At 42.4% G+C, this 23,313-nt stretch overlaps 1 protein-coding gene across 7 annotated transcripts in view; it reads left to right on the forward strand.

Annotated features, from left to right (window-relative positions):
- Positions 1 to 23,313, forward strand: part of CNTN4 (contactin 4) — a 642,022-nt gene that overhangs the window by 324,037 nt on the left and 294,672 nt on the right. For all 7 annotated transcript variants that reach the window (XM_034775263.1, XM_034775267.1, XM_034775265.1 and 4 more), the window contains one exon: positions 2,597 to 2,737. In XM_034775263.1, the coding sequence (XP_034631154.1) occupies positions 2,683 to 2,737 (55 nt within the window). In that variant the 5' untranslated portion in view covers positions 2,597 to 2,682. The remainder of the gene's footprint in view (positions 1 to 2,596; positions 2,738 to 23,313) is intronic.

Genomic DNA, 23,313 nt, shown 5'->3' on the forward strand with positions numbered 1-23,313 from the left:
GGATTACAACCAGGCTTGGTTGAAATAGCTGCAGAGAACTTTGGGTGAGATAAGCTTCTCTTGATGAGAGGATAACTTGTTGGTTACGTTTAGAAAGCATGTTGTGATTCTCTAGAAAGCATGTTGTGATTTTGTTTGGCCTGTAACCATTTGTTTCCAATATTCTTACTCACTTTCACTTGAATCTCTGTTCTTTGACAATAAATGCACTCTTGTTTTCACTGCAAATATATCTACGTGGTGTGGTGTTAAGCAAAGTGATGATCCCGAGTTAAGTCTTACAAGTGGGTGTGGACTGTTCCGTTGGGAACAGCGGACCTGGAAATTCCCAGTGTGTTCAGCGGACAAGGGGTGGACGCTACAGGGAACAGCCCCAGGATTTGGGAGTTGGTGTGTGCCTATTGCTATCTGTGCAGAGAGAGTGAGGTGCATGTGTTGCCAGGGGCTGGTGGTTTTAGGGAGCTGAATCACAGCAGCCACAGACAAGACTTGCTAAAGCCAGGTGTTGGTGAGGTGACTCACAAATCTCAGTGCCCCTGGGGATCATCATAGTTAGTCTTTCTATATGCCAGTAGCTGTGTTTTTTGTGGCGTGTGCCTGTGTGTGCATTGGAGATATTTTCTGGCAGTAGATTAAGTTAATTATAAGTGTTATCCTACTTCTTGTGTTCTTAATTAGGTATCAAAGGAAATACTACCTGTAAATTACTATTCTGCTCAAGTTCCACTCAGCTTATTCCATGAAGTGAGAAGAATAATCCTAAACCATTGAACTGCCCCAGTATAGTACAAGTTTTTTTTATAAATAATACCTTATACATAAGGATCTCTGCTTATTGGTGAGAATATGTTGTTGGAAAGCCAGAACGTGAAGAAGACATTCACAACATGATGGTGAACATAGGACAAAATTCTACTCTCAGTTGCATTGATGTAAATTGAAAATAACTGCCTTGAGTTCTGTGCAGTGACCCTGTACTTATGTTACCATAACGGAGAGCACAATTTGGCACATAGAGCATAACTAGTTTTTTACCTAGTATGAAATCTGTATTACGAAATTGGATACTTTCCCTCATTAATTGCTGCAAGAGAGAAACAGCTTAACATTGTAGATCAATTCAGAGGTCAGTCACGACATTTTTTTAAATAAAATTAATTATTAATACCCTAATCATTCACTTAAGATGTTATTAGTTTCATTGATCAGTCCTTCCTGCTTATCTACAGCCAGTCTAATCATCATGCATGTCAGAATATCTGAATATATTCAGTTAGTCTTCACCCTCTTCAAATTACATCTTCAGATCAGAAGATAAGGATTCTTAGTCTTCTCAGCACATTGAACCTGATTTTATTAGAAGAATCTTATCAATTTTAGCTCACAAAAGCAACCAGAGACTTCTAATGATACTACTTCACTTTCTATTAGTCATGCAGTTTGTCTTGTAAACATGAAGGCTCCTTAACTTCTAGACATCAGAGATATGAATAAATGATAAGAATGTATGATTGGTGAAATTATGTATTTATTTATAGTATTTAAATGCCTGCTGTGGTTATTTCCGGATAGAAGTCCTATGTAGAAAAGGGATATTTTCTCCCCCTAATTTGTCATGGAGATTAGAGTGCCCGGAAAAGATCAGGTTTCATTTGGAAATGCTTAGATGATAATTTCATTGAAGGTTTCCAGTGTGTTTCGGGTTCCTTATCTGCACATGGGTAACAGTGGGGGATGCTTCAGAAAAACTTCCCAGAGAAGGGGTGGGAAGAAAAAAAGTCATGCTCTACAGAAAATGTATTGCCTCGAGACATTGATGTGACTCTCAGATGTTTCACAGCACTGTGATCCTTGGCTGGCCTGATGGTCTAGTGACAACACGACATGCTGCCATGCAGGAAATCTGAGTTACAGTGTAGAAATTAGTCCCAAGCTGACTATGTCACTGCAGGGTCATGGGAGGAGAGGGAGTACCCTGGTTGAGTAGGCAGAGAGAAGACCTCACCACCTCTAGAGACAGTCTCCTTTGGACAGAGTGAGATTTACGATTTCTGGAGATAGCTACATTTTGCTCAGTTCAGTTCAGTTGCTGAAGTACTTTGAAGTTGTCAGACAGTAAAGAGGGATAATAATAATTCTTTCATCTTCAAAGTGTTTTACACAATTAACTAACTAATAACAGCTCCCCCATGAGGCAAACAGGTGAGTTTACAGAGGGGAAAAATGAGGCAGAAAAGTTCAAATGACTTGCCCAAGGTAACCGAGAAAGTGGAGGACGCAGAATCAATCAAGATTATATCACAGGAGTCTGCCTACCAATCCTATGCTCAGATCACATAGACTGCACATCTCACAGATATACTGCTCCTCTGCAAATACCGACACACACTCTGTAAATCCTCTTCTTTGTTCTTCAGATCCTTAATTTCTAATTCCTGCCCCCCCACCCAGACTGACTTTATAAAACAACAATTTCTGTTTCCCTCCAGGTCTTAATTTCATTTAGCTCACGTGGAAAGATACACTCTCATAGTAGTATAAAAAGCTGTAATCCTAAATCTCATTGTAATGTGTCTCTCTTTTTTCCCCCCCACAGATTAAAGGTTGTGTAAAACTTAAAAGAAGCAGCATTCTATTCACTAGTTATTGGACTCGCGCCTCCTTTGACCTCGGAAACTGAAAATGAGGTTGCTATGGGAACTGCTCGTGCTGCAATCATTCATGTTGTGCCTTGCAGGTAAAGTGTCACTTTAAAACTTTTTGATTTAAAAATGCCACTGTATTTCACACTAATTCAAATTACACCAAGTTTTATATGCCAATGATAAAACAGCAAAGTAAGACTCCACTCTGTGAACTGCATTAACAAAGACTGCTGAACAGACCAAACCAATGCTCTCAACCTGCTTCTTTAATATTGATTAGTATCTCCAAAGCTAGACTCTGCTATTTCAGATACCAGTTCTACCCATTTTTAATTGAGTTGTTGTTGACAAAAGCTATTGTTTTGCCCATGTTCCATGCTAAGCAGTTCAATGCTCAATTAAACACTGGTATAGTATAGCATTAAATCCTATGAGAACAATATTGAGAGGAATGATACAAATAATTTGAATAATATGATGCAACACTGTACTCATCTTTTTAACTGCTACAGCACTGTTGTGAGTGAACTGCAGAGTTGTAAGTATTTCAGTCCTCCCTCCTCCCTTAATGCAATCTAACACTCCTTCAAATGCTTGAGCCCTGCCCACAATAGTCCAGATCTTCTCCCACCTATATTGTCGTCATCTTGTTTTTCCAACACCAAGGTTGGGTAGGCCTGAGGTTATGAACAGACTCCATCCACATCTGTTTTGAGGCACAATTTGAGCTGTTGGGTGTTGCCTGGATGGTTTTATGTTATACCACTGTCTCCTTGGACATCCTCGGCCTCTCTCTCTCTCCATGGACACGTCCAGAAAGAACAATTTCAGGCAATCGGTAATGGGGTTGTTCTGCCAACATGGCCAACCTATTGTAGGTGGCACCTTTTGATGATTATAGTCATGCACTGCACTTTCAGTCTTCTACAGGTGTCTTCATTGCTTAGTCTGTCTAGCCTTGTGACACTTAAGATATGGCACAGGGACTTCATCTCAATTGTTTGCAATTTTGCTCCAGGTATTTTTTCAGTACCCATGTTCCACAACCAAAAAGTAATGTGGGTACAATGAGTGTGGTATGTAGTCGTGTTGTAGCTCGTATGGACACTGCTTTTAAGATCCACACACTTTCTGTGAAAATTGTGTTGGTAATAGCTATCTGCTTGTTGATGTCATTTTGATAGCAGTTGTCATACAATGGAGCCCAACTGGCAGAAACTCTACTTGTTCAATGTCTACACCATTCATGTCTAGTTTAGCCTGTTTCTGGATTTCTTGATGTTATCATTGGTTTTGACTTTTGTTCCTTCATTTTTAAGCCCCATTCTATGGCTGTTATGTACAAGTTAGTTGCTGCTTCTTGGTTGTATTCCTCTATAAACACAATAATTATGATATCTTCTGCAAAGTCAAGGTGATTGATAATCTTCCCCACTGCAGGCTCCACCAGTGTTGCTGAGGGAGTTGAACAAGACATTTTCAAAGTGTATAGTAAAAGTATTGGACTTTATATGCATCCCTGTTTGACTCCAGTTTTCACTTCAAACCGCTCTGTCAGCTTGCCGCTGACTCATACTGTATGTCAAGCTATGTTATACAGACTCTGCAGTATTTAAATCAACTTGCTGCTAAAACCATACCTCTTGATTACTTGCCACAGAGACTCTCTGTTAGGAGTTGAATACTTAGTCAATGAATATGAAACAGGTATTGAGCTCTGTGTGACTCCAACATTTGATGACAAACAAGTATCTGATATGCCATAGAACATCCAGATCAAAAGCCATCTTGTGACTCAAAGGATTTCCTCTGCTCTTTTTTTTTCATTTGGTCAAGGATCACTCTACAGCAGTGGTGGGCAACCTGCGGCCCGCGGGCCGCACATGGCCCATCAGGGTAATGTGCTGGTGGGCTGCAAGACAGTTTGTTTACGTCGACCATCCACAGGCACGGCTGCCCGCAGCTCCCAGTGGCCACGCTTCGCTGTTCCCAGTGGGAGCTGCGGGAAGTGGCGCAGGCCGTAGGGACATGTTGGCTGCCGCTTCCTGCAGCTCTCATTGGCCGGAAACAGCAAACCGTGGCCACTGGGAGCTGCGGACGGCTGTGCCTGTGGATGGTCGACGTAAACAAACTGTCATGCTGCCCGCCAGCACATTACCCTGACGGGCCACAGGTTACTCACCAATGGTTTAGATTGTATTATGATAGCAAGATCATGTTTCCCTTGTAGTTTAATGCTCATTATGCATGATGAGATGCATCTAAAGCTTTTCAAAGAGCTGTAAATATTTTCTGATAGGCATTGTCTGTGCTTCCACAATAGATGACTTTATGGTGCTTTGTGGAAAGTTCACCACTTCCAGTCCAGTATGTCTCCACAAATGCCAAAAATGTCTATGGAAAAGATGCCACTCTAGTTCTGAATTCTGCAATTCAAATTCTGACTTTGTCTCATTCATCCTCCTATTAGAACTATAATCCTCCCTGCAAAGATGGATATGTTGATTTCCCTTCCCTGTCTCCCAATCTTCTCTGCCCTGTTTCAATTTTTTCCTTGCCTGCATCTGTGCAGTCTGTTCTCAGCTGACATGACCCAGGGCTGTTTTCTAGTTTGATTGTCTGCTTAACAATATATAACTGGGAAATGAGTGCTGTGTGGAGTGTAGGCCTCAACTAAGTGAGAGTTTCTGGGATATGACTCCTAGCAAGAGTGCTATACACCCCAAATCCCTACAGTGGGAAAATCTCATGATCTGTAATTCACCCCTCCAAACCTTTTAAACAGCCTGTCTCCACTTGGGACATATTCAATTTCTTAAACATTAATCTTCAAAATCACTTTGTACATCGTATTTTTGCAAAACACAAGCCCTACTAAATAATTTCATATTTTTTTTTCTAGAATGGAGGCCTGCTTTTCCCCCCCCCTCTCTCCAGAGACATGTAACTTGCCTGAGAAGCAAAAGCACTAAGGCAATACAGCTAAGCACACACCCTAATTCAAACAAAAAAGCGGCTTCTTTGCAAACAACGGACCTTATTCTGATCTTGTTAACAAAGGTGTAAAACAGGAATAGCTACATTTGCATGATACTATTAAAATCAGTGTGAGTGAAATCAGAATGAGGCCCAAAATTGTGATGCCAAACACATTCAGAGGTAGAACAAAGAGTTGCTCATGAATGATAAAGAAATACAGTAAGGGCATTTTGAATCTTCCTCCTCCCTTGATAAGACTTCATTGATGGCTTTCTCATTAAACAGTATTAATATTCTTAAACACTTGCTTTGTTCTGAATGGGGGTAGTTAGGTTTTAATTAATGTTTTTGTCATCTTGTTGTTCATCTTGATTGCTCTAATTTATCCACTGCTTGATATTCAGAATTCTTAAGTGTTTTCTTCAATAACTTGTGTTTTCCTTCCTTTTATATTTTTTTGTTTCTATGTTACTTTTGAGTATTCTCTAAAAGCCAGTTGAAAATATGTTTATTCTCTTAGACTCGGGACCACTGAACATTAGGCCACTTTGTCTAGGTGCCTAAATATTGATTTAGGTACCTAACTTTAGGTACCCACATTTGAAAATGCTGGCGCAAGTCTCTTAAATGTACTATGACAATTCAAGAGCAGGATGAACACTAGTTACAAAGTGTTATACTATTCCATACATGGTGCTAGAAATTCTAACTCTAACAGTGTGTCTTAGGTATAGGTCTAGTATAATTCTATGTTGTTTATACATAATAATAAATTCACCCAAACTCACAAACCACAAGAATGCATGTTTATTTGCTATCATTTCCATCCTAAAAACTCATAAATAAAAAAATCTGTTTCTCCATGATATTTAAAGCAATTCAGTAAAATAATATTTCAGAGGATTGTGTTTGGGTTTTTAGGCCTGATGTTTTTTTACATTCCTATTTTTCCCATTTAAGATTTAATTTAAATGAAAACTGGCCTTAATACAGATTGTTCTGCAGCAGCAGTTTTTCCCTCTCCTGTGCTTTGCAATGAATTTCCCAATGACATGGTGTCACATTCTGTGTTCCAGTTAAGTTGCACTCACCCCGGAACAGAGGGGGTGATATCAAGTTTTGGGCACGTTTTATTTCAGGTGACTGATGACTATCTGAGGCTTGGTTTTATGGCAAGACAGAGAAGTGCTGCTGCTTTGAGAGAATTTTTGTAACTCCTGCATTATTGTGTCTTTAATTGTTTGCCAAAGATGGCCACAGCTTTGGATAAGGACATCCTTTGATGTGGAATTTTCCTTAGAGTGAAATCGAAAATAAATAATATTGTACTGTCCTGGGACTAGTCTAACTTAATCTCAGCTGTAATGGCCCATGGGCCATTCTGCAACAGAGAATAGCCACAGTCTGGTTTGCTCAGGCCATGGGGGAAATATGACAAAAATGTAGAATATGACACGGTTAATTAAAATTTGTTATATTAGTATGATGGTGGTTAATTACTAGTTCCATAGCTGCCTTACTGTATGATGTACATTACAATACCTAAAATATATAATATGCTAAAAAACCCACCACCTATCTCAAAGAGCTTGCAGTCTTTATTTTATGTATTTTTAGAGCACCAACAATGCATAGGCACTAAAATAAAGTAAAGTTAAAATATAAGAGTACTGTACTTTCCTGTTCCTATGATTACAGGCTCCCTTCAAAGTATCTCTCAGTAAAACTGAGATTTTCCCAAAAATATGTCCTAATTAGAAACTAACAAGATGAAAGGAAGGTTAAGGCTCCCCAGTTCCTAATTCCTTGAATTGATTGTATGGGATTTAGTCTCTTGGTTTTATGGATAATCCTTGTTCAGCACTACAGAGGTGGGAGGAAAATTTACCATCCAAATATGGCCTGGACCAAACATCATTACTCTCCTTTTCTGGAACTCCTAAATGAACTCCTTGTGATCTCAGAACATTGTTTTTACCTGTGAAAACTTGTAAGACTCTGCATAGAAAGACATATAGGAAGAAAGAGGGGTGTCAGGGAATCCCACTATGGAACTAGCATCATGAATCAAATCAGACTTTTTGAGTCTCTTTAAATTTTGAAAGATTGTGTATTGTTTTTTTGGGTTCAAAAGAAAATATTTTTTAAAAGTCCCAGGGTGTTAGCTAGAAAGCTTTGTTGACTCCATCCCTTCAAAAAAAAAGGTTCAATCAAATCAAAAGAATATGAGGTAATTTTCAGTTTTCATAATAAATTATAGTTTAGTACTGTAGTAGTCTGAGATGAATCCAACCTCAAACTCAAAATCTGACCACTCCTGAACCTTACTATTCAGAATCCAGATTTGGATCTAAATTGTGAAGCCTTTTCCCATCTCTTAAATGTAATTAATTCATTCCAATTTCCAGAAATCACCTTTTTAGGGCATTACCAATTGTCATTTTAGGTATCCAGTTAGGAAATCAGCTACTTACCTACCTTTCTGGTCATTACTATGAGCTTTAAAGGTCAGAATTCCTAGCTCTTTTCTCACATTGGGGAGAAGTTGCTCACATGAGCAGTGTCACTGAAGTCAGTGGGACTATTTGTGTGAATAGTCATCAGTGTAAGAGGCTCACGGTCTACTTTAATATTAACTCTAATGATCCAGTGAGGAGTGTTGGAAAAATAAATTATATATAGACCAATCCTGGACTGTATTTAAATGTTACCTATTGGTGAAAATCTATTAATAATTCCTTGAGCTATCTAGTCTCCTTCATATCCTGCACTGCTGAAGGTCTACCTAGAACGAAATAAAACTCCTGACATATCCTATTCAACATATACAATATAACCTTGGATCATTTTCCCTGGACATTATAACTAATGCCAATTGTGACCAGGGCCGGCTCCAGGCACCAGCTGACCAAACAAGTGCTTGGGGCGGCACTTTGGGGTAGGGCGGCGTTCGATTTTTTTTTTATTTTTTTTTTTTTGATTCGGCGGCGCGGCGCTCGGAGGGGGGGCGGGGGCTTCGGGCGGCATGGTGCTCGGAGGGGGGGCGGGGGCTTCGGGTGGCGCGGTGCTCGGAGGGGGAGCGGAGCTTCAGGCGGCGCGGTGCTTGGAGGGGGGGCAGGGCTTCGGGCGGTGTGGTGCTCGGGGAGGCGGGGGCTGGCGCAGTGCGGCGCTCGGAGGAGGGGCGGGGGCTTCAGGCGGCNGCTCAGAGGGGGGTGGGGGCTTCGGGCGGCATGGTGCTCGGAGGGGGGGCGGGGGCTTCGGGTGGCGCGGTGCTCGGAGGGGGAGCGGAGCTTCAGGCGGCGCGGTGCTTGGAGGGGGGGCAGGGCTTCGGGCGGTGTGGTGCTCGGGGAGGCGGGGGCTGGCGCAGTGCGGCGCTCGGAGGAGGGGCGGGGGCTTCAGGCGGCACGGCGCTTGGAGCGGGCAGGGATTTCGGCGGCGCTCACGGGGGGGGGTTACGGCAGGGCGGCTCTCTTCTTTTTTGCCTGGGGCGGCAAAAAAGTTAGAGCCGGCCCTGATTGTGACCGCTAACCTGGGGTGCCCTTTACAATGCTTTGCTGCTGTAGCTTCCAGCCTGGACTGCTCACAAACAGCCTCCAGCATGTAAGTCACTCCCAGTTATGTCTCTGTGTGTGCTGCACCCGGCTAGCCACACCTCGGTTCTTACCAGCCTTGGTTATGGTGCTGGGTGACCCCCAATTTCCCCCCAGTTTCGGAGTTTTCCCCCAGAAATGTATGTCCTGTACTGCTCAGCCCTCTTCTGGACAATACAAATATTTTAAGTCTGTTATTCTTTTCAGGGAATAATGTGCCAGTTTATTATTGCAAATAGTTATTCAGACACTTCAGTTTAAATACACTGTATTAGGTAAAACAAATTTATTAACTAGACATAGAGATTTTAAGTGAGTACAAGTAATGAGGCATAAATGTCAGAAATGGTTACAAGAAAAATAAAGATGAGACGCTTACTAATGCCTAACTTAACAAACTATATTCGATTCAAGCAAAGTTTCTCACCACATGCGCTAGCAAATTACGGACCAAACTCTCATATCAGGACCCCTCCCCCAGAGTTGAACACCTGCTTCCTCTGTCTCTGCAGGTGCAGTGAATGAGATAGCCAGACACACAGAGAGAGGTTCCTCTTTTTTTATCCTTTCAGCCCCCCTCTTGAAAAACATTTCCAGGTGAGAACCAGTCTATGTGCAAGAATATTCCCTGCTGATTTTTCACCTGTTCGAACTTCCTTTGCCTTCCTTTCCTGCCAGATGACTTTGTTCACTGCTTAAATGCAAATTAAGGCAACCACACATTCCTTTGTTTAGGAGAGACCTGTTGCCAACTTCTGTTTGGGCAGGGCTGTGAGATTAGGAACCATACAAAGGGATCTTATAACTTCACATATAATGTTGCCACAGATATTTTACAAGGACAGTCCTGACCAGGAAATTATGAGTTTCCAAATGAGACCTTACGAGGCATATTTAGTACAAAGATTATTACAATAGCATGTAGGGTGTGAATACAAGGATGTATTCTGTCACATCAATATTCTTAAAGACTCTGCTATATTTTCTAGAATCTTTCCTTGAATTTCCAACTTTGCAGAACTGCACTCCCCATAATTACATGAATACTACAATGCCAAACAACCCTGATTTGTTAGGGCTTTAAAAATCCTGATGCTAATAATTGTAAACCCAAGGGGGAATGGCCCATAAAAAAACACGTATCCGTCTTTAGCAAAGATCCAGCAATCTCTTTCTTGTAAAGTATGAGAGAGCCATATGTCACAGAATAAAATACATGTGGCTAGGGATGGGAAACTGAAGCTATGGTATACAATGGACCATGTGAAGTCAAAGAAATGACACCGGGGATGTATATGGTCCAGTATATCTGCCATATACTGCAATTCTCCATGCAGAAAATATCACCCCCACATCCCCCAGAATGTTCTGAGTGTTTATACACAAAACTAAAGCAGAAGAATCAACTGAGGAAAAAATTGATGGTGTGTTGACTGAAACTTTGTAGTAATATATGGCTATAAATCCTGCATATAAAAATGACACATTCTACTTGGAGATGATATTCAGATGACATGTGACCTTGAAGAACTAAAACCAGCCCACAAAGCAAAATCTTCCAAACCCCATTGCAATTTAATTAAAATGATCAAAGCATAAACAAATGATAAATTCCACTCATGAGACTAAACTGATCCCAAGTCAACGAAAACAGTAGTAATAAAGAAGGACTAATATGAACCATAAAAGAATCTAGGAAAGTGTTGTGGTGATAAACAAAATACATCAAGACCTCACAGATGTAGCATATAAAGCTGAGTTAGCAAGATGAATAATCAAAATGCAAAGCCACTGATTAAAGTGTAATACTCCAATGTAAATGACACCTACACCAGAAATAAATTAATACACCAGAAAAGCACTCCCATTGCTACAAAGAAATGAATGTCAAGACAACCAACTAAGCATAAACTTGTGATTCAGGAGCAAAGCACAGTAATCATTTTCAGGGATCATGAAGATTAAACTTTACAGAAAAAAATCAGTTACATCAAATAGGTTCTGATTTGAGTGAAATTATTAGATTAATTTTTACATATGGTACCAGGCCATTCTGACTTTAGGAGAAGCCCCACAATTCATGGGGACATAAAATCAAGTTTTCAATCTATTGGATCTTTAGTATTCAGATTAATATGAAAAGTAAGGAGAATGAGAGTTGATAGCTCTACTTGTGGAGTGGTGGGGTCTGTGTTACTTTACTTGATTCACTCAACTTTTCTAGGAATGGTACTTTTTTGCTTACTGGGTGGCATATTGTCTAAAGTTGAATCCTTTTAATGCAGTTTTATTTATTTTGTTAATTTCCATAATTTAATGTTTTGAAAATGTTTGGTTGCCATCAGCAAGAGACTTTCCTAAAAGGTCATTTACCTCTCAGATGGTTGCTATGACTCATGCAGCATGTAGAACAGCAATTGGCAAAACTTTGGCCCGCGGCCCATGAGGGTAAGCATTCTGGTGGGCCGGGCCAGTTTGTTTACTTGCCACGTCAGCAGGTTTGAGGCCATCCCAGTAATGGACTGTATCCTCAGGTGGTGTAAATTGCTCGATTGCCTTCTCTAGAAGCAAAGGCACAGATTCATTGTCTTCTATAGAGTTATGACAATTTACACCATCTGAGGATCTGGCCCAACCTGCCTAAAATCTTACTAGAAGAGACTAGTACTACAGATGGTAGTTCTTCTCCATGCGTAATGTATACTTCCCAACAAAGGTGCTTCTTGAGGCGGTGGATTGTGTGATGTTGTCCACCAATTCATTTAACGTAGGACACCAAGGAACCATCAGACAGTAGAAGCTTTAGGTCTGTCTTCCTTTCCAGGAGACTATCGTCACTGATTACAGCAAAGGGGAAACTAGGGAAAATGTATTTGCAAACATGCTTGCCAATTGCAGTACAATTTCATACATGCCCTTCTTTTCTTTTCTTTTCTTTTCTTTTCTTTCTGTTTCACAAAAGAAACATAGGAATTGCCCTACTAGATCAGCTATGAGCGCCATCTAGTTCTCTATCCTGTCTCTGCCAGTACCAGATGCTTAGAAGAAAATGTAAGAACCCCTTTGCAGGCAGATGTGGGATTATCTGCCTCCCATATTAAGTTTCATCCTGGTCTCTAATAGTTCCAAACTGCCTTAAGCTCTGAAGTGTGAGGATGAATATCCATTTCTAAATTATTACCATTAATTGTAACTCTGGATATTATTGTTGCTCATATAAGTGTCCAATCTCTTCCTGAATATTGCTAAATTCTTGTCATCACTGACCTACAGTAGCAAAGAGTTCCACAGTCTAATTGCACACTGTGTGAAAAGTGTTTTCTGTGATCAGTTTTGGACTTGCCACCTTTTAATTTAATTGAATGTCCCTGTGCTCTTGTGTTATTAGGCAGCCAAAGAGAACAGAAATTCATGATCTACTTTCTCTGTACTATTTATTATTTTATATGCTTTCATCCTGTGGCCCCTTATTGATATCCCATTTAAGGAAGTCAGGTCTTTATTCATACATTTGGAGTAGGACCTTTTTTGTGTGCAAATATGAGTATTCACATATGACCAAGCATATTCACCTGAAAGTTTTGCGGTTGAGCTCCTTCTCCCCTGCCCACTGCCTCTTTTATAGATGTATAAAATACACAAATGTGTGTTTGGAAGTGAGGATGTTAGAACACATGGAGAAAGAGAGTAAGGAAACCAATGACTTTTAAACAGAATTTGTTTGCTTCTGTAATTTTCCTCTCTCTAGATCTTCTGAGACAATTGGGTTTCTAGTCTTGTTGTTCATAACATTTACTCGAAGCTCTTTGCAAAGCAAAACTTGTCAAGTAAAATTGTTTGCCTTCCTTCCTTTTTTAGAAGAAAGCTTATAAACTCATGCCCAAATAAAAGAATCCATAAGTGACAACTTGTTATGCAGTTTTATGATCATGCTTTTGTTTTTACTAAGTGTGTTTTGTCATAGTGAAAATGCTATAAAGAGTTTATCCATTTAGTATTTCTGAGTGATCGGTTTTAAAATTAAAGTGGCCATTTAACAGACTGCAAAGTGTGCAGGCCAAAATACAAAGACTTGATGTGTCACATCATGAGATTTATATTTGCTTTATTGATTAAAATACATGAAGAATTTTATTTTTACTCTCCAACAACATAGCTTGGTAATGAAACTTATTGGATTGTCTGTGTAAGTCTTTGGTTTATAATCAATGAAGTGATCTGTATAAAGATGAGTTTGTTGTCATCGGTTTGTTGTAAGTTAGGACCTGTTCCTGATACGTGCTTAGCACTGCTGCTAGCTCCCAGAATAGTTTGTATATATAAAAGGAAAAGAATAGCTGAAACTTGGGGGGAGAATGGCAGGGATGGGGAAATTATGTTGGAACCCTGCTAAGAAAGAGGCTGAATTGTGTCTAACATGATGATGGCCATATAGGGGAGTAAAGAGGGGTTAGGATTCCACCACCACTTCAGAGCTCATGTTTGAGCTTCCCAGATCCTAGCTCCTGCCACTGAGAAGCAGAGGGGTTGTTCCTGAGGTGCTCCTTCCTTGAGAAAGTGTGTGGTGAGAAAGCAGAACCATTGCACCCAGCCCCCTATATGCACTGGTGAGTGGAGCTGGTTAGATGCATGGGAGAGGGTATTTTATACCCCTAAAAGGGGTGTCACAAATTGCTTTCCCATTAGTACAACATGAGAGCCCCGGAAAGAATACTGTCCAGCTGAGTGGTGTCGCTGCCTGCCCTACAGATTGTAGAGGGCAGAGATTAAATTGAATAGATGCAATAATTATGAAAGCTAGAGAAGATGAGGGGGATACATAGTTAAAACAAGGCTACTGCAGAGAAGGAGAAAATGATGGCAACATAAAACAAAATAAGAGGATTGTAATGAACTCTTACTACAAAATGAGAACCTCTTCTTCCTGTCACACCCTAACTCCACCTCAACAGTTTTTCGTGGGTGTCTGCTGGGATGTGTTGTGTGTTCTCACACTGTGCTTGTGTGAAGCATTATGCACACTTTCCTTGCAGTGTATTTTCCTTTCTCTCAATGCATGTATTTTCTTTCAAGGCATGAAGTAGAACCGTTACTGTTATGCAATACTTGAAATAAAAATCCCGTTGCTCTATTCAGTTAAAAATCTTTGCCTGTTACCCAAAACATAACTAGCATTTTTTCAGCACTCCAGACCATTTTCAGGGTCGCATACTCAGCAGTAAAGTCAGTAGAGTTATGCTCATTGACACCACCTAATGTTCTGTTCCTCCAATTCTAATTTAGGTAGCGATTCCTTGTCTTCTACCTGTTCGTCCAGTAAAAGTGTCTTCTGTACATCTTTTGTTATCTTCAGAAACTCATCTCCTAACTCTGGTGACACTTTGATACATAGATCTCCGGTATCTCTCAGACATAAAATGAATGTGTCCTCACAACACTCCTGTTAAAACTGTTGTACTAGATGAAAACAACAAGGAGTCTGGTGGCACCTTAAAGACTAACTGATTTATTTGGGCATAAGCTTTCGTGGGTAAAAACCTCACTTCTTCAGATGCAACTAGATGGAGACTACCCGTATACAGATGGATAAGGTGTGGTCCATATTTTCAAAAAGATGTGTGCAGATGTGTGCACATTTCGTATTTTGCCCCTGATCACGCAGCAATTCACCCTCAGCAAAGTGAAGGTGTGATTGTAGCATGGGTAAATCTACCCATGCTAGCTTTAATCTATCTAACACTGGTAACAATAGTAGGGAAGATGTGGTGGCACAGGCTTTAGCATGGGCTAGTAACCCATGTATGTACCCAGGGTCCCCAGTGGTCTTGTACTTGGGGGTCTAGCCCACACTGAAACCTGATCTGCTTTATCTTCACTATTATTGTTCCTTGTGCTAGCTAGATTAAAGCTAATATAGATATGCCTGCCTGTGCTGCAACCACACCGACACTAGACTCGCCCTTAGTGGCAGAGCGAGAAACTGAATCCAGGAATCCTGACTCATCACTCCCAGATTTAACCTCTCTTCTGATCTCCATCCTCAGAAACAGAACAAAACAAACCCCCCACCCCAAACCAGTGGCAGATTAGCCACTGTGCCCAGGTGCCCCAGCCAATTGAGGGACCCCAGAAAAATGGGCGCACCCATGGCCTGACTCCATTCCCCCCCAGCAGGAGCACCAGGTGGGCAGAGCGGGGCAAGCCCCTGCACCCCAACCCCAGTGTGTCCCCCCCACAGGAGTGCCGGGGAGGGGCTGCAGACAGAAGGGTGGGGAGGGGCCCCCACTTGCTCTGGCCCAGGGCCCCACAAAACCCTAACCCGCCATTGCCCAAAACACAAGCAACCAAAATGCCTACAACTTTTTATTTTAGCATAACGTGAATTCTTTCATACTGGTTAATAGCAATTTGAGAGCAGGTATCAATTATTCTCTACAGTGAAAAAAAAAATCAGAGGCTTACACACACTAAGGCACATATGGCCAGGTTTTCAAAAAGCCTCATCACCAGATTTTTCAAATGTGCGGCACCTTTGGGGCGGGGGAGCAGATTTTCCAAAGTGCTCAGCTCCCATCAGTTCATATTTTGACACTTAAGGCCAGATTTTAAAAATGGAGCAGCACTCTAAGTGCAAAGTTCTTTCAGAAATCTAGACCCCTATTCCGGTGCCTAAATGCCAAAAACTCTTGTAAATCTGGCCAACAATATCAAATATCTATGTTGGCCAGCTACTTTATGAAGCATATGCTGTTTTGTACAAAAGGTGTTTATTTAACATTTGAAACATAACTGTTAATGGTGACTTTGTTGCTTATCATCACCCCGTGTCCTGTCCCTGTATTGTTCTGAGTTTCTGCAAGATGTCTGACTACCACTTCTTGGGTTTGTGACCCTTTCTCTGCTTATGCATTAGTTCATTGGCATACACCGCACAATCCATCCCTTTTTTTTATTAACACCAAACGAACAAACAACACTGTAATTCTTCATACAACGGTAAGTCTTAATTCCCCTGCTGCTCAGTAGCTTTCAGTTAGTCTCTTTGGGGTTTTGACCATTATGCCACAATGTGTCCTCGTCTCCATTGGAAGTCTTTGGACTTGGCAGTGTGTTTCCCAGATAATCGACCTGGGTATCCAGTGATCTTGTGTCTGATAAGTCCACATCCCTAGTCGTCTCAGCAAGCTGTATCATTTTGGTATGTGTTAATGTGACTACTGGGATGTGCCTAGTTTGATGTGTAGGTGGTTTTGCTGGTAAGTCCTGCACTATGTGTAGAAGTAGCTCATCTGGGATACTTATCACTGGTACCGGTAAGAGATGCTTACGGTTCCATCTCAACAAAAATTCCTGTTTTGTTTTGATCTCATATGATCTTGGAGCAACCAGCTTAATCACCTCAGTCTTATCTCCCCGAGAACCATTATTCTAAATTTTAACAGATTCTCCAGGATGTAGTTACCTCAGGCACACTGAGGTTTTGCCACAGTGGAACCTTTTAATACTTTTACATCTTTCCCTGTCCTTCTGCACTTATTTGTGCATCTGTTCCTTAACTGCACCTTGCTTCATCTTCAGATGAGGAAGTTTAGTTCTTATCTGATGTCCTAGCAAAAGCTCTGCAGGTGACTTACCACATTGGTAATGGTACTGCTCTGTGATTCAGCAAGGCAAGGCAAGAAGAGGGTCTTCCATCACATGGGAGGAGGGATAGCTCAGTGGTTTGAGCATTGGCCTGCTAAACTCAGAGTTGTGAGTTCAATCCTTGAGAGGGCCATTTAGGGATCTGGGGCAAAAATCTGTCTGGGGATTGGTCCTACTTTGAGCAGGGCGTTGGACTAGATGACCTCCTGAGGTCCCTTCCAACCCTGATATTCTATGAATCTATATGTTATATTTTTAAACAGACACCTAAACATTTTTATGACACATTTTGCAAGCTAATTACCCATGTGGCATAGTTATTTACGATATCATTCATGCCTGGCCAATAGAGTCAGGGCCGGCTCCAGGCACCAACACAGCAAGCAGGTGCTTGGGGCGGCACATCGGGCTCTTCAGCGGCAATTCGGCGGCGGGTCCCTCAGTCCCTCTCGGAGGGAAGGACCTGCCGCCGAAGTGCCACCAAAGAAGAAAGCACTGGGGTGGAGCTACCACCGAAATGCCGCCGATCGCAATCGTGGCTTTTTTCTTTTTTTTCCCACCGCTTGGGGCGGCAAAAACCCTGGAGCTGGCCCTGAATAGAGTACTTCCCATGCCTTTCTTTTGCACTTCTCTATACCCAAGTCCCTTCATGAATGGCCTTTAGCACGTTTCTTCTGAGTTCAAATGGAATCACAATGCTCTTACTTATGAGAAGGACATTATCAACCATAGACAGCTCGTGCGTGAAAGGAACATACTGCTCAGGCGGGAATTGTTTTTTCCCTCCAAAGCGTAGAGCATGAATCATGAACTGCAGCATCTCATCTTTCACTGTTGCACTTTTTAGCTGTGCCCACATGTGAGGTGAAACAGATTCTGAATATTCTGTCACATTGATGTGAATATCTCTCAGATTGAGTTTCTGGGTCCACAGCTCTCTGAGATTCATCCCAGATCCTGGATAGCATATCAGCCATGATTAAGTGATTTCCCAGAGTGAATTCAATGATATACAGTAACTCCTCACTTAACGTTGTTGTTGTTCCGTTCCTGAAAAATGTGACTTTAAGCAAAATGATGTGAAGCGAATCCAATTTCCCCATAAGAATTAATGTAAATGAGGGGGTTAGGTTCCAGGGAAATTTTTTTCACCAGACAAAAGACTATATATATGTGTGTGTGTGTGTATATATATATATATATATATACACACACACTCTCTCTCTCTCTCTCTCTCTCACACACACACACACACACACACACACACACACACACAGTATACGTTTTAAACAAACAATTTAATACTGGTACATAGTGATGATGATTGTGAAGCTTGGTTGAGGTGGAGGAGTCAGAGTGTGGGATATTTCCCTTACTGCTAAATAATGAACTGATTAATTGGCTGAGCCCTCAAGGGTTAACTCTCTCTCTACACAAGGCAGCAGGAATGGAGGGAGATATGAGCATTTCCTTTAAGCACACTGCCTTGCTAATTAGATCAGCTTGCTGAGAAGCAGCTGCTGCAAGCTCCCTCTGTTCTGAGCCCTGGTGTGTTCCCCCTGCTCTATGGAAGATTGGATAAGTGGGGTGCAGGAGCAGAGGGGAGGGGGACACCCTGACATTAGCCCCCCTCTTCCTTTCCTCCCCTCCCCACGGCACAGCAAGCAGGAGTCTCGGGGAAGCTCCAAGGCAGAGGGCAGGAGCAGCACATGGCAGTGGGGGAAGGGACACAGCTGAACTGCAGGCAGCTGCTGCACGGGGAATTTAGGGGAGCGGGGAGCTGATGGGGGGAGCTGATTGGGGGGCTGCCGGTCCACCCTGGTTCCAAGCCCCCACCAGCTAGCTGCTCTTCCTGCAAGCAGTAGACAAAGCAGGCAACGCTAGAAGGGAGCATTACACAACTTTAAACGAACATGTTCCCTAATTGATCACCAACTTAACAATGAAACAGCGTTAACCGGGACAATTTAAGTGAGGAGTTCCTGTAGTCATATTTTAGAAGCTTCATTAGAAGTCTTTGAATTCTAAGCAGTTCCTTCCACTGGTCCTTTTTGAAATGGTTATCAACAGTTTATGATCTGTTTCAATTACAAAAGCTATTCTATAAATGTAGTTGTTACAAATATTACAGCCAAATACAATTCCTAGTATTTCCTTTTCAATCTGTGCATATATGTGCTCTGTATTTGTGAAAGCTCTCAATGCATATGCTGTAGTACTAGGGTTACCATATTTTGAGTGTCCAAAAAGAGAACACTCCATGGGGCCCCAGCCCCGCCCATGTCCCCCCGCCCCAACTCCACCCCTTCCCCAAAGTCCCCACCCCAACTCCGCCTCCTCCCCCGCTTCCCGCGAACCTTTGATTCGCGGGAAGCCTGAAGCAGGCAGCAGGTAAGCTGGGGGGGGGGAGGAGGCGCGGCCCAGTCTGGCCCCCCCCAACCGAGCGGCTCCCTCCGGCGGCCGGCCCCGGCCCCAGCATCTCCAGCCTGGCTCGGCTCGGGCCCTGGGGTGGCGGCCCCGGGCCAGCACTGCCGGCCCCCAGCCCGGCCTAGCCCCCGGCCGAGCACCCCCGGGCCAGCACTGCCGGCCCCGGCACCCAGCTCGCCCCCGGCCCGGCCCAGCACCCCCGGCCCAGCACCCAGTGGCTCCGGCCCCTCCCTATTTTCCCGGACATGTTCGGCTTTTGGGGATTTCCCCCCGGACGGGGATTTGAGGCCCAAAAAGCCGGACATGTCCGGGAAAATCCAGACATATGGTAACCCTATGTAGTACTGCAGTCACAGCCTTTCTTTTGAAGTAGCACTACACCTAATCCATCCTTAGGAGCATCTGTGGATAACTTTGCAAGGTAGGAGATGTCAAAATATTGTAGCGTGGGAGCACCTGTAAGTAATCTTTTCAGTGTGTTGCATTCATTTTCATGCTTTCTAGTCCAGTTCCTTTACACACCATTAAGTCATAGTTTTCTCTTATTGTTTTTGTTTTACCAGCCAGGTTATCTATGAATTTGTGGAGTCAATCACAATACCTATACACCTTTGTCAGTCTTTTTGCTTTGGGCTTGGCATCCTATGGATGGCTTGTACTTTTGCTGGATCTGGACTGACCCCACTTTCTGACAGGATTTCCCCAAAATAGAGAAGTTCTGTCTTCATGAACTGGCACTTTGTGCTCAGCTTCAATCCTTCCTCTCTGGCAATCTGCAGAACTTTTGCCAGCCATGTATTGTGTTCCTGTTCTCTAGTGCCCCAGATGCGGATATCATCTACGTACACTTTCAATGTAATCCGTTAAGTATTGCATTGTTCTATGGAATACTTTAGGTGAGAGCAAAAGCCGCAAGGTTTGAAGCAGTATCTGTTGAAAGGCATGTTAAAAGTACACAGCTGTGAGATCTCAGAGTTCAAGGACATTTGCCAAAACCCATTAAATGCATCTATAACGGTGAAAAGTTTGATACCTGCCATCTCTCCCAAGATTTAATGTTTGGTGAGTAAGTGATAACGCTCCCTTATTATGTTAGTGCTCAATTCCTTGGGATTGAGACACAAGCACTAAAATCTAGATCTCTTTTGTACAATCACCAGCGAGTGCACCCAAGCTGTAGATTCCTCAACTCTTTCTATTACTTCCATGGGTAGGAGATATTGCAGTTCTCGCTGGAATCTGCCTCTCCTGACTGCATGTATAACAAGATTTGCATCCTTCTTCAAAGTAATTTTAGACATGACTGGCAGTTTTCCCAAGCCTTTGAACACATCTGTATATTTCTCTACTAAAGTTTTGATGCCTTGACTCATAGACTCATAGACTTTAAGGTCAGAAGGGACCATTATGATCATCTGGTCTGACCCCCTGCATGCTGCAGGCCGCAATACCCTTCCCTGGACTCTGCCGTTGAAGTCCCCAATCCTGTGTTTTAGTGACTTCAATCGGCTGAGACCCTCCTGCTAGTGATCCCTGCCCCATGCTGCGGAGGAAGGCGAAAAACCTCCAGAGGCTCAGCCAATCTACCCTGGAGGAAAATTCCTTCCCGACCCCAAATATGGTGATCAGTAATACCTCGAGCATATAGGCAAGAGTCTCTAGCCTGACCCTTGTTGGCCATTATGCTATTCACGTACCGTTGCTTGGTTTTCCTTGGCTACTATGTTTTACCATTAAACCATTCCCTCCATAAACTTATCCAACTTAATCTTAAAACCAGACAGGTCCGTCGCCCCCACCGTTTCCCTCGGAAGGCCGTTCCAATATTTCACCCCTCTGACGGTCAGAAACCTTCGTCTAATTTCAAGCCTGAACTTCCCCCCGGCCAGTTTGTATCCATTCGTTCTCGTGTCCACATTAGTACTAAGCTGGAATAATTCTTCTCTCTCCCTTATATTAACCCCTCTGATATATTTGAAGATAGCAATCATATCCCCCCTCAGCCTTCGCTTTGTCAGACTAAACAACCCAAGCTCCTCTAATCTCTTTTCATACGACAGGTTTTCCATTCCTCTGATCATCTTAGTCGCCCTTCTCTGCACCCGTTCCAGTTTGAGTTCATCTTTTTTAAACATTGGAGACCAGAACTGCACACAGTACTCCAAATGAGGTCTCACCAGCGCCTTATACAACGGAAGCAGGACCTCCCTATCCCTACTAGATATACCTCGCCTAATACATCCCAAGACCGCATTGGCTTGAGACAAGTTATATTCTCTATTAAACAGTTGGCATATCGGTTCTCGTTGTTGAGATGATTCTAGGCCCAATATAGGTGTTTTGTCTCCTATAACAATAACAAAGGTGTGCTTAGTCTTTTCTTTCTTGTGTGGCAGATTGAGCTGGCAGCTGCCCATCACTGGAATGGGGAGTCCACTGAACACCGTCAGGACATTTGCCTCATTCTCCAGTGGGGACTTGTATTTTAAAGTTTGCCCTAGTGGCCGAACCTGTATCTACTTTATATGTGATTTGTGAACCATTACTATTAAGAGTAATGAGCCAGTTCTTGTCTACTGGCAATCATTGCCTCATGGCATCAACATACTGCCTCCTCACTGGAGCTATTACCATATTCCTGCATTGGATCCCTGGTTTTCTGTGGTCTGCATTGGTTAGCAAAATGGTTGTACTTGTGATGCACTCTGCACTTTTGTCCAAATGCTGGGCATTGTGGGTACACACATTTGGTTCCACACTTCCAACACATTTATTTGGGCTAACCTGCCATAGAATGTTGTTGGTTTTTTGCCCTTCCTTATATTGACTGTTGTCAGTGTACCACTTTTTTGTGTATGTTTCCTTCTTCTCCTCGTATAGAGTGACTTCTTGCACAGTCTCCCTGTTATCCTCTTTGCTTAAAGCCTGCTCTGCTGCTTTGCACATGTTTATGGCTTTTTCCAAAATTAAATCAGTTTCTCAGTAGATGCTCCTGCAGCTTTGCATCATTGTAGACTACCACCAGCCTATCTCTAATCAAGGAATCTCTTAGGGGCCCAAAATTGCAAGATTGGCTCTTATGCTTCAAGTCTAGGATGTAATCGTCAGTGCCTTTTTGTTTTCCTTTTCTACTTTTGTGTGGGAAAAGGAGTCTTTCATGAGCTTTCAGTCTTTCTAGGAGTTCAATGTGCCTCAGATTGTCCTCAGACCTTATCAAAATCTTCGCTGTAAAAAGATCTAGAGCTTCCCACATCAGCTATGGTTAGCAGTAAGGCTACTTTCCGGGCTCAGCTCAAAAAGCCTGCATCGATTGCTGTCATATATAGCAAAAAAACACTGTTTAAGCCTCTTCCAAGCTTCCTCCATGTTTCCCACTAGCCTGAGTTCCAGCGGTGGCTTTATGCTATCCTTTTATTTTTCGTCTGTGTTGCAGAGGAGTAGGGTTTCTGGAACAGGGAGGGGAGTTCCTCCTATCTATTCTTTAGTGTAATGGCTGCTTGAAACAGTCCCTCTCTTCTTTATATGCTGACTTTAGACATTTTCCAAACAGTGCTCTCCTATCAAGCCACTTCTGGTACCATGTGTAGTTCTATTACTTTATGAAGTTTACGCTGTTTTATACAAAGGATTTTTGTTTAACGTTTGAAACACAATAGTGATTGCTGATCACTGCACTGTGTCCTGACTCTGCATTACTCTGCCTTTCTTCAAGATGTCTGACTACCATTTCCTGTGTTTGTGACCCTTTCCCTGCATGTACATTTGTTAATTAGCACAATGAGCACAACACCTTCTCTCATCTGAAATTGTAGAGTGAAATTCACAGAACACCAGTGCAAGGCCTATACACCACTCAGGCAATTAAAATAGGGTTTAAGTGGGACTTAAGCACTGCAGTCCTTCTGCTGGTCTTCTGTACATGGGAGAATGTCAGCAGTAGGGAATAATGTACCATCAGCGCCTGACCAGATTTAATAAATCCAGCTTCAGACATTCAGTAGGATGATATTTTTCACAAAGTTAAAAAT

This window comes from Trachemys scripta, chromosome 7 (genome assembly GCF_013100865.1).
Source record: "Trachemys scripta elegans isolate TJP31775 chromosome 7, CAS_Tse_1.0, whole genome shotgun sequence".
NCBI lineage: Eukaryota > Metazoa > Chordata > Testudines > Emydidae > Trachemys > Trachemys scripta.